This window comes from Dermacentor variabilis, chromosome 2, assembly GCF_050947875.1.
Source record: "Dermacentor variabilis isolate Ectoservices chromosome 2, ASM5094787v1, whole genome shotgun sequence".
NCBI lineage: Eukaryota > Metazoa > Arthropoda > Arachnida > Ixodida > Ixodidae > Dermacentor > Dermacentor variabilis.
In genome coordinates, this window is record NC_134569.1 from 164,005,752 (window position 1) to 164,020,557 (window position 14,806).

General features: G+C 46.1%; 1 protein-coding gene across 4 annotated transcripts in view; it reads right to left on the reverse strand.

Moving 5' to 3' along the window:
- The window catches only part of LOC142572915 (secernin-2), a 129,498-nt gene that overhangs the window by 23,319 nt on the left and 91,373 nt on the right, over nucleotides 1-14,806 (reverse strand). For all 4 annotated transcript variants that reach the window (XM_075682363.1, XM_075682365.1, XM_075682364.1 and 1 more), the window contains one exon: nucleotides 5,676-5,879. In XM_075682363.1, coding sequence (XP_075538478.1) covers nucleotides 5,676-5,879 — 204 coding nt within the window. The remainder of the gene's footprint in view (nucleotides 1-5,675; nucleotides 5,880-14,806) is intronic.

Genomic DNA, 14,806 nt, shown 5'->3' on the forward strand with positions numbered 1-14,806 from the left:
TACGATACTGGGTTCTGCAGTAAGCCCTCTCTTTCTTGTGAAAAGCACACAAGAACTTTTGTTGGGGTTAACTTTAAATCCGTTTCCTTCTGCCCATTTGGACACTTTGTTCAAGCCCTGTTGAACTTGCCTCTCACATACAGTAAGGTTGCAGGATTTGAAACCTATCTGTATGTCGTCTACGTAAACAGAATAAAAAATGGCTGGCGGTAATGAAACACGAAGGGAGTTCATTTTCACGATGAAGAGAGTGCAGCTGAGTACACCTCCTTGAGGTACACCAGTTTCCTGTATAAAAGGTCGCGACAATACATTGCCGACTTTCACGCGGAATGTACGGTCGGACAAATAGCTTTCTATTAGCACGAGCATATTGCCACGGATGCCAATTCCCGACAAGTCTCTCAAGATTCCATAGCACCACGTAGTGTCGTACGCCTTCTCCATATCGAGGAATACGGATAGGAAATATTGTTTATGTAGAAAGGCGTCGCGAATGTTTCCCTCAATGCGCACAAGGTGATCGGTTGTGGACCGCCCTTCTCTGAAGCCACACTGAAAGGGATCGAGGATATTGTTGAGTTCAAGGAAATGTACTAGTCTGCGGTTAACCATTTTTTCAAAAAGCTTACAAAGACAATTTGTAAGAGCTATCGGACGGTAGCTTGCCGCCAAGGAAGGGTCTTTACCGTGCTTAAGAACAGGGACCACAATCGCTTCTTTCCATGTGGATGGGAGGTATCCCGTAGCCCAAATAACGTTGAAGAGCGTGAGTAGTGTAAGTTTGGTGTCAGTGTGTAAGTTTCTGATCATTTCGTACATGACTCTATCAGGTCCCGGTGCAGAGCTTTTGCATGTGGTCAAAGCAGCTCTCAACTCTGCAATACTGAACGGCCGGTTATAAGGTTCATTTTGTCTGGATTTTTGTATTATTGGCTTACATTCTTCTATTTGTTTGTATTTCAAAAATGATTGCGAATAGTGGTTTGAACTCGACATGCTCTCAAAGTGTTCTCCAAGTGTGTCCGCCTGATCTTTCAGTGTTTCACCTTGTGTGTTCACCAAAGGGAGTGAATATGTTTGTCGCCCTTTTATCCTATTGACCCTGTTCCAGACTTTGGTCTCATCTGTATAGGAGTTGATACCAGATAAAAACTTCTGCCAACTCTCTCTTCTGGCTTGTCGGCGGGTTCGCCTGCCTTGGGATTTTACTTTTTTAAAATTGATAAGATTCTCCGCAGTGGGGGAGGCGCGTAGCATCCCCCACGCTTTGTTCTGTTTCCTACGAGCAATCCTACAATCGTCGTTCCACCACGGGACACGCCGTTTGCATGCCAATCCATTTACTTGTGATATACATTTAGTTGCGGCATCTATTATGAAGGCTGTAAAATATTCCACGGCAGCATCAATTCCTAACGAGGACATGTCATCCCACGATATACTGGTTAAGTTTTGGAATTTCTCCCAGTCTGCTGTCTCAGTCTTCCACCTAGGAGCCTGTGGTGGATATTCGTCTTCTTTAAGTGTTCTTAATAGTACGGGGAAGTGGTCGCTTCCGTAGGGATCGCTGGTAACTTCCCATTCTAGTTCAGGCAGTATGGACGGAGAAACTATGCTCAGATCAATTGAAGAAAAAGTATCGTTTGCAAGACAGTAATATGTGGGTTTCTTCTTATTGAGAAGGCACGCACCAGAAGATAAAAGGAACTGTTCAATAAGACGACCTCGCGAATCTATACGAGAGTCGCCCCACAGAGAGCTGTGCGCATTGAAATCGCCAAGAACAACGTAAGGTTCTGGCAATTGATCAATAAAGGATTGGAATTCGTGCTTCGTTAATTTGTAATGTGGGGGTATGTAAAGAGAGCTAATGGTGATGAGTTTGTTTAGGAGTACAGCTCGAACCGCCACTGCTTCGAGAGGCGTTTGTAGCTGTAAAAGTTGACATGCAATGCTCTTATGGATAGCAATGGCAACACCGCCCGATGATGCGACAGCACCATCGCGATCTTTGCGAAATGTTATATACTGTCGGAGAAAGTTTGTGTGTTTGGGTTTTAAGTTTGTTTCTTGTAAACACAGCACTTTGGGATTGTGTTTGTGGATTAGTTCTTGAACATCATCAAGGTTTCTAAGGAGACCTCTGACGTTCCACTGAATTATCTGTGTATCCATATTGGAGGTCAATAGGTGCTGTGTTTTCGGAAACGGAAGAGATGCCTTAGATTACAGAGCCCTTTCGAGGCCCTGTAACAGGGGTTTTGCTTTTTCTGAAGCGTTCGAGCGAGTGTCGACGCTCCTTCGGCGCTAGGTGCGCCTTGAGGATAGGTGTTGTGTCCATTGCCTCTAGTGAGGCGCCGGACACGTGCTCTTGCGAGCGAGAAGTTACCAGGGAAGATCCCGCCTTGGAGGGCAAGACCCCTGTGCCCACCAGCCCGGAGGTCGATGGGGCTCCCTGAGGGATTTGGCTGCGCCGGCTGTTGCCAGCGCTGGAAAGGGCCGGGGAGGTTGGGGCAGCCTCGGCTGCGCCCACCTTCGGGGTCGATGGCCCCGTTTGCTGAGTAGGCGGAGCAGCGCTAGCTGCAACCGCCGCGGGGGCAGATGGCGTAACTGCCGACTCACTGCCTGTGGGTCGGACAGCCACCGGAGGCCGCTGTGACGCTGCCCCCTGACGCGCCACTTCGGCAAAGCTTTTCTTTGGCAGCTACACTACCCGCCTGCGTGCCTCTTTGAAGGATATATTCTCTTTTACTTTGATCGTTACTATTTCTTTTTCCTTCTTCCATGAGGGGCACGACCGCGAGTACGCGGCGTGATCCCCGTCACAGTTTACACAGTGGAAAGCGTTCTCACAAGCTTCAGAGGTGTGTTCTTGGGCACTACATTTAGCACAAGTCTGGCGGCCTCGGCAGCTCTGCGAGCTGTGACCGAAGCGCTGGCATTTGAAACAACGGAGTGGGTTTGGCACGTACGGCCTAACACGGAGCTTGATGTACCCGGCCTCGATTGACTCGGGCAAGATACTTGATCCAAAAGTAATTATTAGGTGCTTCGTCTGGATCTCTTTACCATCCCGCCTCATCTTAATTCTTCTGATGTTGATCACATTTTGTTCGCTGAAGCCCTCCAGGAGCTCCGCCTCAGTCAGGTCAATCAAATCATCATCTGACACAACACCACGGGTGGTGTTCATTGTACGGTGTGAGGTTACTGTTATGGGGGTCTCCCCAAATGACACTAGTTTCTGTATATTCTCATATTGTTTCAGATCGCGGAGCTCCAAGAGGAGGTCACCGCTTCCCATTCTCGACACCTTGTAACCTGGACCAAAAACATCAGTCAAGGACTTTGAGACAAGGAATGGGGAAATGTTTCGAACTGCTTTGTTTGGCTTTTCAGAGTGGATAACGTGGAAGCGCGGGAAATTCTGGATTTGGTGTCCAAAAAACAGACATCTTCGGTGCGCCCTCGTTTCTGAGGGCGATCAACAAGGGAGGGGAAAGAAGTTTCCATGAAAATATGTGTACATTCGGCAACAGCGCCGACCGCCCACCATGGAGCCCAACGAGGGGACGCGGCAGAGCTTGCATACAAGTCTGCACGACGCCAGTCGTACGCCGTCACTATAACCGAATATGGTTTACCCAAGGTTGGATAGCCACACAGGGTTAACCCTTGCCGCCAAGGAGAAAGGAAGTAAATAGAAGAGAGAAGAAGACAGGAAAGATGTAAAGTGAGAGATAAAGACGAAGGTTTGAGAAGAGAGAGACAGGAAAAGGCGACTACCGGTTTCCCCCGGGTGGGTCAGTCCGGGGGTGCCGTCTACGTGAAGCAGAGGCCAAAGAAGTGTGTTGCCGCCGCCGAGGGGCCGTAAAGGTCCAAACACCCGGCATTGGCTCAACCCCCAGGATCCCCTTTTCCCCGGACACGGCTAAGCCACGCACGGCTACACGCGGGAGGGTCCAACCCCCATGTGCTCGGGTACGTGGTGTCGCAACACACCAAACGCCTGCTGACGCAGACGCCCCTGCGGGGCATTTTCTGTGTTCTCGATCATGAAAGTTGGCACCGGGAAATCATATGAAATGAGATTGTATCAATATGGCTCTACTGTATTATGTCTCAACAACTATCCTATGCTTAAGCCTCATATACATACATGCTTGTCATATACAGTACAATGCATCTTGTTAGTATGTAAACTAGGAAATATAGCATACCAAGGGTCCTTAAATATGCAACAAGTGACCTAAAGTTGCCACCGTCTCTTAAGTCAGTGTACATAAATGAAGTCAATGAAGCCACTACCTGAAATATAACCTCCCAATCTTTCATGAAGTCAACGTCCTCTGATTAAGTGGCAACTTAAGATGCCCGCATGGTCCAGGCAAATGTACAGTACTGTGTTGGATACTTTGTTGCTTCTTCAGGATCTTGTATGAAAGGGAGATATTGAGGCACAGGTTCCGGCTAGTGGCAACCACAGCGCATAGTGCCACATGGCTTGGCTGCACCATGGAAGACTGCTGCCTGTGTCAGTTGCATGTGGAGATGGCACATTGCACAAGGCTACATGACTAGTCTTTATTTATTTAGAAACTCTGTCAGCCCCACTTCGCATGCTCATTCAAAACTTGGCTGCCCTTGATGGGCCCCTCATCAGGTCTGACCATCTTGAGCTGACAAGCGCAGGGCATACAATGCACGCTCATGATCGTGTCTGCTAAGAATTACGTCGCTACGCACCACGGAAACAGCTGAAATTTCAAACTAAATGTCACTCGCCCTTCTCCTTGTGGGCGCCGCGCTCCAAGATGATGGGATAACATATGTCAGCAAGGGCGCCTACGTACATGCATATGCTATGATGTTGCTCATAGTGACACGTGACACTTTGAAAATTATTCAAGGCAACAACAGTTATTTGTGTAATCTGTTGCTTCAATAGACAAATCAAAGTTTACAGAAATAATAAAACACACAAACCGAATTTCTGCGTGTTTTTGTTTTACTTCGCACTGCAGCAAGAGAAATGTACTTCAGTTTTGACCACACGCGCTGTATTTGCCCATGTGTTGTAGCGCCGTACTTTCATATTTCAGATGTCAGTTCAGATGTCGCTCGGCTTATAAAATTTGAATTTCATGGTATTCTTGTTATCTGAATTCTTAATGATTACATGCACTGCACATGTCACTTGCATTATATAAATTTGTTGTAATCATTGCTATTGTTTTACGCATGTGCCCCACTCCCCTCTGTAATGCCTTGGCACTTAAGGGTATGTGAAATTGATAAAATAAATAAATATAGACCTTTCCAACAAAAGCTCCATGAGTATTGTCGTAATGTCCTGTGTACTCTTGTGAGCCTGAGTAAGCACTTCCTCAAAAGCACAGAGGACAGCATAAGCAGCATTTGCTTTTTCTGCCTGTGTGCAACCGTCTAGAGCGGGATGTTCCCTCTCCCTGATGGAAGGGTATATATAAAGTAAGTGATGCAGTAATATGAAGGAACTGGAGAACAAGTTAACACTGCAGAGACAGGACACAATGGTCAGCTTGAATCAGAGAGTGAAATATGTCCAAGCTTCTAGAGAAATGTGTAATGTATGCAATGTTCCAAGGAAGCAGGCGCATCGAGGCACCAATCAGAATGTCCAGAAGGCCCACCTTTTGCTGAGAGCTTCTCAAGAAGCTGCTTCCCGCACGTGTAGCGGCTGTCGACCTCACCCGTGCTGAATGCCAAGCGAAAGTTGAGGTCCCCCTTGCTGTCATTCCAGAAACCCAGCTTCTTTGCCTCCTCCTTCAGCCCTTGGCTACACAGGTCAATCTTGGTCTCAATGGAAAGGCAGTTGGAGATGTTCCTGCATCCACCTGGGAGGAGACAGTGATAGTTAGCAAGGCTGGCAAAAATTCACATCGAAGGCAAATAAGTAAACAACATGAATGAGCAGTGGCATGAGAGCTGATAAGCATAACCTCGAGAGATAAGAACATGGTAGCATGGAAAAGATAATGATTCAGTCAAAATTAAGAGGAAGGAGTAGAGTCGCGCAGGTCATGTAGTGCACAGAAAAATGACAGTCACTTTAGCATACGTCAAAGAGTGCGAAGGCAAAAGCCTGCGCACTCAAGAGACATTCATCAAATTACTTTACATTCTCATTTGAATGCGTTGTTACTTCTTATTACTTGTTATTTCCCACCAAAGGTCGTGGGTCCAAGTGCCTCAATTGATGCTACCTTAATTAACTGTGCTAAAATTAACTTCACCCTAATTAAGACCAAAAGTCGTGGGTGCGACTCCAACCAAAGGTTGTGGGTTCAATTGCCTTAATTAACTCTACATTAATTAACTCTTCCTTTTTTTTTTGGCATCATGAGCGGTATCAGAGCCAGCTGTGGAAAAAGACAATGACGAAAGTGAAATTAGTGGCGCAAGCACATGTCTGCGCGAGGCAAGCTCACATGGCTTTCTGTACCGCACACCACGTTTTCCAGACCATCGAGGTATGAGCCACTTAAGGCTTTTGCCTTAAATAAATAGCCGGTGGTCTATAAGAGTGGCATAGTGGATGTAAAAAAAGCAAATGTGGCCAAGAGTTGATTGTAAGTTAGAGCAATGAGTCTAGGAAATGGTCAGCACAGGGTGGCTTCGGCTAGTACGTGGAGCACGGTGGTTATACATCTCTGGGAGTGGTCTTCATGCTGCACAATAAATATAGATTGCATTTGGCATAGTTGTGCTGATGCCTCTACGCATGTGTCGCTGCAACTTTCCTCTTCTTCTCCCTCTCTCTTTGCTTTCTCTACTTTTCTGTGAAGCACAAAAATTGATTATCAGTTCTTGTCAACTTCCCTCCATTTCGGCTTTTTTATCCCTCTCTGTCTATGTATATATAAGAAGCACACGGTAATAATGATCAACACAATGTAGACAGATTACATCCAATAGGCCAGATTTTCCAAGTCTGGAGCTCAAATAGATGCTAAAGAGACACTATAGCCAAGTTCTTTAATTGCATTTCTTAAATGAAGAAACATTTATTTTAAGAGTGTGCAAATACTCGAATGTCACTGAATCAAACTGAGCAGTGAACATTCGAATAATTCAATCTGTGAATTGAATATAGATACTAGAGAGTTTTAGAATAGAGGCCTCAAACCTGTTAAGGCCCCAAAGAAATAGCGTCGAAGCCACTGTGCATTCGCGGGATGCAAACTATGTTTAGGTTCTGCGTCGAGCACGCTATAAGACTGATTTGGTGAGAGCCGCGAAAGCTGCCCCAAAGGCTTTGCATCAACAAACATGGCAGCACCCATCGAAGCGACGGCTCCAACCCAGCACCAAACTAGGCTCAATTCGTGGTAACATGTGAAGTTCATAAACTAGGAGAAGTGACTATGGTTATCGCTTTCTCTCACCTAATGTGTGTAACGAAGGCAAATTCAGTGATGGCGCTGATTATAAATACGAGTGCCAATTTAACACCTCGTAGGGCTAAGACAGCTTAACTTGGCTGGTGAAGGCATGTAATGCTGGTTACCCAAAACTAAGCGAAACAAATTGCTTGAAGCTAATAGAATAATCTCTAAATTGTAATGAAATGCAAAAACACTAAAGTCAAAATTACTCTTCTTGTCACGAAATGGTATATTTTATTTAATTATCTATGGTAGCTTTTCTTTGATGCTGTCGTCGCACTGCAAGCGCAAGACGCAATCCGCAAATGCAAAAACTTGTTCTATAACTCTTCACTCCTGTGTGCCCCAACACCAACCCCCACAAAGCTCTTTTATTCTGAAACTCTCTACTGTTTGATTTCTCAAGTATCTGATATATTCGGTGTGGAGACCCGTGCAGTGTCGCGTGCGTGCGCTGCGGAGCCCCTCGAACTCGGTGCCGCCCCAGGCGAGCGTTCCACCTGGTTTTCTGTGCCAAAGGACCACCGAGCGCGCCCCGGGCCGACGCAGTGGCGAACTTTGTCACTGCAGGCGCTTCACGCGTCGTCCGCTCGATGCGGGGATTGCGCGCACACAGCGTCCGAACGCCGCCTTTTCCATGGCGCGAAGGCGCGTGAGCCCTGCCCTAAAACGGATTAGTCGCGAAACGTTTTGGAAGGGTCGCGTGCGCGGCCGCGCGTTTTCCAAAGTACCCCGAAAAAAAAAAAAGCACTCGGACGCGCGCTGCGGCAAATCGTGCCTTGCACCATGGCCCCCGAAATTTACCCCCGCGCGCGTTGCGCGCACCGCAGTGGATCTCGGAGGCCATGCTTGCATCAGCGTTGAATCCGCCATGCGCCGCCATGGGCGCCACTGAAAGCCGCGTAGCGGCGGCCGCTGGAACCGCCGGCGGGCCTCGTGCCGGAGACGCCTGCTTCCACTGCAGGCATGTCTGAAGTGTGTGCGTGATATTTGCCGCTAGTGCGCGTCCCAGATAGTTACTTCTGCGGTGTCAGCGTGCGCAAGGAAATCGCACTGTACAATAGTGGACATGTGTCCGACTTCACGGCTATCTGGACCATTGTTTCCTTACGCGCCAAGTGTTTGCCGCAGATGAGCATCAACAAGCTTGCCTACGAAATCGAGCTCATCGTTAGTATGCCGCTTTCATTATAACGCCACGGCCGCTAATGGCTTCGATTGTTGGCTCGTGAACCAACGCTCTTTATTCACACGCTTGGTTTACATGCCGTGTATGTTTATAGAAGGTTGAGGGGGCGCCGTCGTGGCTGCGAAATAATGCATGGTTCGTACAGACGCGGCCACGCGAAAAGCCAGCGACGGTAAAGCTTGCAAGCCAGCACGATGTCCTTGAGAAAAATAGCACATATAGTACTCCGGCAATAATTAAAGGTTGATTGCTTTTATGCCTGTGTCTTACCACTGCACAGCATGGATTTCACATGTTCCATCGTTAAACAAGCAGAGCGTTTCGATGATTTCACCGAAGCACGCAAGTGAGATATCAGAAGACGCCATAGCTGAAAATTTGCCTCCCTGGTCAGTCAAAAGCATATCGCTTTTATATTTTATGTTATTTTTTTAATGTCACAACCGTTTTTGCTAGTATCACCCTCGCACCCAAATGCAGAATTAAACCGCGTGTTGTATCGCCTGTTGTAGCGCCCCGAGTCTGTATAGCCAATGCAGCGCTTTTTAATTAGTTAACAGAGTATGTTGACACAATTTTAACACTTTCAAAGCAAGTACAACGCCTGGCAATCAATAATTCTTATAAACCACACGCTACATTGAAATCATTCTCAAAGCAGGGACAAATACAGTGAAGCAACATGAACTATATTGACTCATCATGAAAAAGAAGAAAAAGAGAACAAGCACTAGCTAGCACTAGGACGAAAAGAAAGCAAACAAGAAAAGAAACATAACGGTTTCAGAATTGACCACAACGCATGACACAGCTGGGGTAAAGTGAATATGTACAGCTGCAGACATCAGGGCTTCGAAGTTCAGGCGTCTCCCATTACCGCGAAGTGATATTAAGAGGCATTCAAAACGAGGTTGAATGCCCTGTCAAAAACCTTTAATGCTCACATACGCCAGGTTGTACAGCCAACGTGCAGATAGCTGAGGCGAGCGTACGCCTAACGTTATATGCCGCAGGTCGCATTTCAGTGCCTTCGATAGGTACAGCAACAGCCGATGCCGTGCAACGCATGGGTGATTGCGAGACGTTTCTTTTCTTTTCTTTTTCTTTTCTTTTTTTTTTTCTTGAAGGCAGTCCCCTGCTTTTTAACACGGAGCCCTTTGTTCAAAGCGTCTAAACACACCGAGCGCTTCACAGCTTCGCTCCGCATTCTCTGGCTTAGCTTTTCGCATATTTATTATTTTTTTTTCAATTGGGGGGCATCACGTCTCATCAGTAACAACAACCTAACGTTCATCTTATCTTCTGGACTTTAGACAAGGCGACGTAGTTTAAACGACCCGCCGTGGTTCATTAGTGAGTTGGTTAAAGGGACACTAAAGGGAAACAATAAATGAGTTTAGACTAGTGGCGCATTGTTTGAGAACCCTGCAGGCAGTCATTTAAAAAAAAATAGTTTGATTATTGGATGAGAAAATGAAGGTCCAAGTATCAGTATTTGAATTTCGCGCCGACACCCCAGCGCCGGTACGTCAGCGTGACGTCAGGGATTCCAAAGTATGTTTTCGCATTTGGGCCACGTTGGCTGAATAAAGGTTCCCGAAACTTGCCATGTTTAATGTTTTGTTCCTTTAGGACACAGTGTAGTCAATCTGTACCGCTATATATAATTAGTAGGCCCTAGAAGATGCCATCAAAATCCATGACGTCACAGCCCCCAGGTGCGGAAACTCAAGTAGGCGTCGCCACTCGTATTTCGTGCTTGCGCTTGTTCTGGCTTACCAAACGTCTTATCGTTGTAAGAGTGGTGTTTTTGGTGTTGTAGAACGGTATTTTACTGATGCAGAAGAAATCATTTTTCACTTTAGTGTCCCTTTAAGTGCACATCAAAAAACTCCGGGTGGCACAAATTATTTCGGAGCCCTTCACTACGGCGTGCCTCATAATGAGATCGTGGTTTTGGCACGTAAAACCACATATTTCGTATGCGTCCGATGACCTACCGATTCCTCGTGTTCGCAGTACGCAGTGTTCGAAGCACGGCCAGTGCTTGGGGACATAGCGAAGACACATGACCCAACCGTATATGGGTCTCGAACTTCAAACGCTGGAATAAGCGCTGTTCTCAGTTGCTGCTGCTTTTCTTGGAAGCAGACAAATTGACAACGCACCGCGTTTCACGAGAAAACAGCAAATGCAGCTCACCGTATTTTGCGGGTGTCAGCGTCATCTGAGGCAGTAAGCTCCACCGCGTTTGGCCTGCAAGGATGACTCCGCTCCCGCAATGTGATCGATCGCATGCATACAAACCCTTATGCGTAAGATGCCACTGATCCAGCGACAATGCAAATCAATAATGCTCGCATTACAGGGCGAAGTACACACGGGCAAGCTTTGGTCCAAAATGTGACGAATACATATCGCTTATTATCGCTCACAACGGTCTGTTTACTTCGGCCGAAGTATACCTGTAACCTAAATACGCTGACGTTGGATCGTGAACCTTTCACAACTCGCCCAACGTGCGGAACACGTGTCTTGCAGGAAACGACCGAAGTGGAACAAGCATTCATAACCACGCCCTCGTAACCGCCAGCCACTGTTCCTCCGCGAGGCTGCAAACAGTTCATACTTCAAACTTTCCCTGCTACGTAAAAATGCGGTAACCAAGAAAATAAAGTTATAAGCGCGTAATTTTATACGTTTTCACTTGTCTATTATAGTGGAACGGTGGAAGACTAATTCTTTATTGAACTGAAATAAAACGCTTGCTTCGCTGCAAATTATTGCCAAGTTTCACAAGTAAAACGGGCTCAGCAGTGAAATGAACTGTATTGCGGACTTTTGAAGAGCGAAATTCTCAGACCCCATACATTTCGTCCATGTCTGTTGCAGATCTCATCACTTCCGCCGATGAAAACAATCAAGAACAGCAGACGCTCAGGAGCTGTCAAGTACGACGTCATCTTGAAAAGGTCGCATGACGACAATTTGTTTGCTTCTGTGATTGGCTGGCGGATTAACACAATCCCGCGCAGTCCGTATGCCTTCGTCGCCAACTGCTGTTTTTCTTTAAGTTGTATCCTGCTAAAGCAGCTGCCGGCCGAGCGCGCACACAATAAAAACTACCGGTGACCAAACGTCTCAGCAAATCTCGAATTTGCTCCGTGACCTTTACGCAAGACGTGACATGTTGGGCCACCACTGTGGCTTCACGGAGCTTACGCTTGCCAAAGCTGGCTGCGCGATGTAATGCTCCCTCCTATCTTTTTCCCATAGAGTTTCTCACTACATTACCTAGAAGGAAATCCGGCGCTGCTGCGCTGTGGTATGCATGGGAATGCCGGTATATTGTGACTTTGGATTGGCATCGTTCTCGTAGAGACAGGACACCTTGAAGACGCGCTTGGCAAGTGCCGTTCCGTCTGTCACAATGATTCATTTTCTACTAAAACAGCACGTGAAAAGCTGTTTTAGCTTTATTATTACGCAAAAACATGTTTTGTTTAACTATGAGAACTTGTTATTGTGTGTACGACTACATGTTACGTAAAAAGTATCAGCGGGCCGCTAAAGTTGGAAGACAGACGACAAGGTTCGCGCTCGCTTTGAAACAGCTGGTCGTCTGTTCTTGCTTTTCTTCGCTTGGTCATGCATTGTGGGTGAGTAAAGATGTAATATGTGTGAATGGAAACATTTTATGACGATTTTACTTTGAGAACGCGTTATTTGTGTAGCCATATCCACGTTTTAAACGAAGCCTCTTACAACACCAGCCAACACGAGCCTCGCAGACACATATACCGTCATTCCCATGACCGCACGGTGCCCCCTTAAGAAACTCCCATAGACGGTGGCGCCAGATTACCCTCTAGGTGTTATAGTGAGAAACTCTATGCTTTTTCCTTCCTCCATAGCCAAAACCATGAAGGAAACACAACCGCCTAAACCTGTATAGATGGTATAGACACAGGTATAGACAGCACCGTAAGGGGGCGCTGCGGTGGCAGTTGCGGACGCCACCTACCGCAAAATATTTACAACGGCCGGGAGTACAGCGAGCTGTCCTACGTTTAGGCGCGCTGTGGAAGCATGATTTTCTGTGGCCGCCGGACTACCTGTGTAAACTTTACGGAGATGGTTTGCCACAAGTTCTTGTCGAAAGACATCTACACAATCTCATCTGTATCAAGCTCAAACAATTATTTTCACCGTTGAAATGTTGCGAAAGAAAAGCTAGCCCTGCGTCGTTAAGTCAAGGGCGCGGAGCAAGCCATGAAGAAAATAAAGTGCTTACGGGAAGGAAATGCGCGTGTCAAGCTCTTTTTTTTTTCTTGCCTGCAGCACATATTAAATGTCTCTAAGGTAAAATATCTTCTCATTCAGTAATTTTCCAGCTAAATAACTAATCGTTAGCATTAAGTCAGTTTCTTTATTTTTCGGGTAATGAAATGATCTTAATCGTGGCTTAAATGAAGGCGAGCGTGGACACTTATGGTAATTTCATGCTTCTAAATAAAATCCGAGTCACCAGGAGGTTATGTTCACTCTCATGAGTCTGCAGCGACTGCGGGTATTTACTGATTCACGCGCGTCCTTGAATTTACATTCTGCGCTTTCTGAGTCGGAAAGCAGTGAATGAATTATTCTCACTCTGTATACTGCGTGTGTTTGGGATGTGTGCGCAAAATTAACAGATAATTCACATTACTTTCCTCTGTTATCCCGCATGTTATAAATATGTATAACGCCATGTTGTTCTCCCAGAGCACAGCAGTGTGAGAATTGTTAGGTTATGTTACATACACATAATACTTTGAATGTGACCGATCTTGTTAAATATAGCCTGGCCATATTTATTTTAGGGCATTAAACAATGATATACCAGTAACTATCATACCAAAAGCATCCCTTATTAATATAAACAATACTAGATTTGCAGGCAATATGAACTTCATTTCACCGTTCGTTCGCACCAACTATGGTAAGCAGTCATTACACTATTTAGCTTTCTCTCTCTGGAATACACTACCATTTCCTTTAATATTGCTCAACGCTCACAGATTTCATACAGAACTTAAGCACTTTCTTTTAGCTTCCTCCGACTTTCCTATATGTATGCGTTGTATCGTTAGCTTTAACTTTGTTTCTATTTTTGTCTCCCGCATTTTTTTTCTTGAACTTCCTTTGTAGTTTCACCTTTTGTCGACTAATCCAAAGCCTTGTTATTGTTTAATGCATTCGTCTGCTGCTTTTCTGTTCATGTATGCCTTGTCTCCTAGAAACTTTTATTATCGTAAGTTTTACATGTCGCCATTGTTGTATGTATTATTAATTCGTCATCATGCACAGGAGGTCCTTTTCAGTTTCTATCTACGGGACCTCCTTCTGTATATGCTTATCATGTAATTATCCCCATTTTTGTCATGAATAAACTGATTCTGATGTTAAATTGCGAGGTTTAGCGTCCAGGAGCTGAAAAGTGGACTATGAGGGGCACCATGGTGGAGGCTTCCATATTTATTTTCGCCATCTGGTGTTCTTGACTGCACACCCCAAACACGGTACACGAACATTCTTTTTTTTTCTTTCGAATAAAGAAGCGACCACGTGCACTGCGAGCGAGGTAGCCCCGATCGCTCGGCGAACGAGTTGAGGAGGAAAAGCATGGCTAGGCAGGAGGGTAACTTGTAATCGCTTGTAGCTCCATTAATACGTAACGCTTCAATAAATTATGGTGCGAATGTTCTACTTAAGCTGTACCCTACGCGTCTACAAAATTTGTCCGAACCGTTTCAGGGGCGTGAACACTCGTGAAAGCTCGCACTTGCTCCGGTAGGGGAATGAAAAGCGCTGACGTCGGCGGAGAAACTTGACGTGGGCTTGTGTTAATAGAGAGGTTTAGCTTGTCCGGTATTCGGGTAAACGCAGGCGGATGAGGCGAGGCGTAAACGGGAGAGGCCTGCATGGTGCAGCCAGCTGGTGGCGCAGAGCTCAAACAGACCAAAAACAGCTAATATTGCCTTAACCAAGTGTATTCTACTTCGCTGCTGGTGTAGATTTTCGGCACTGGCGTAATGGTGTTGCCGCCAAAATTTTACACCCGCAGCGAAGTAAACTACAATTGCTTACTGCACTATTAGCCGTGCTTCTCTGGTTGAGCTGAGCGCCACCAGGTGGCTGCACCGTG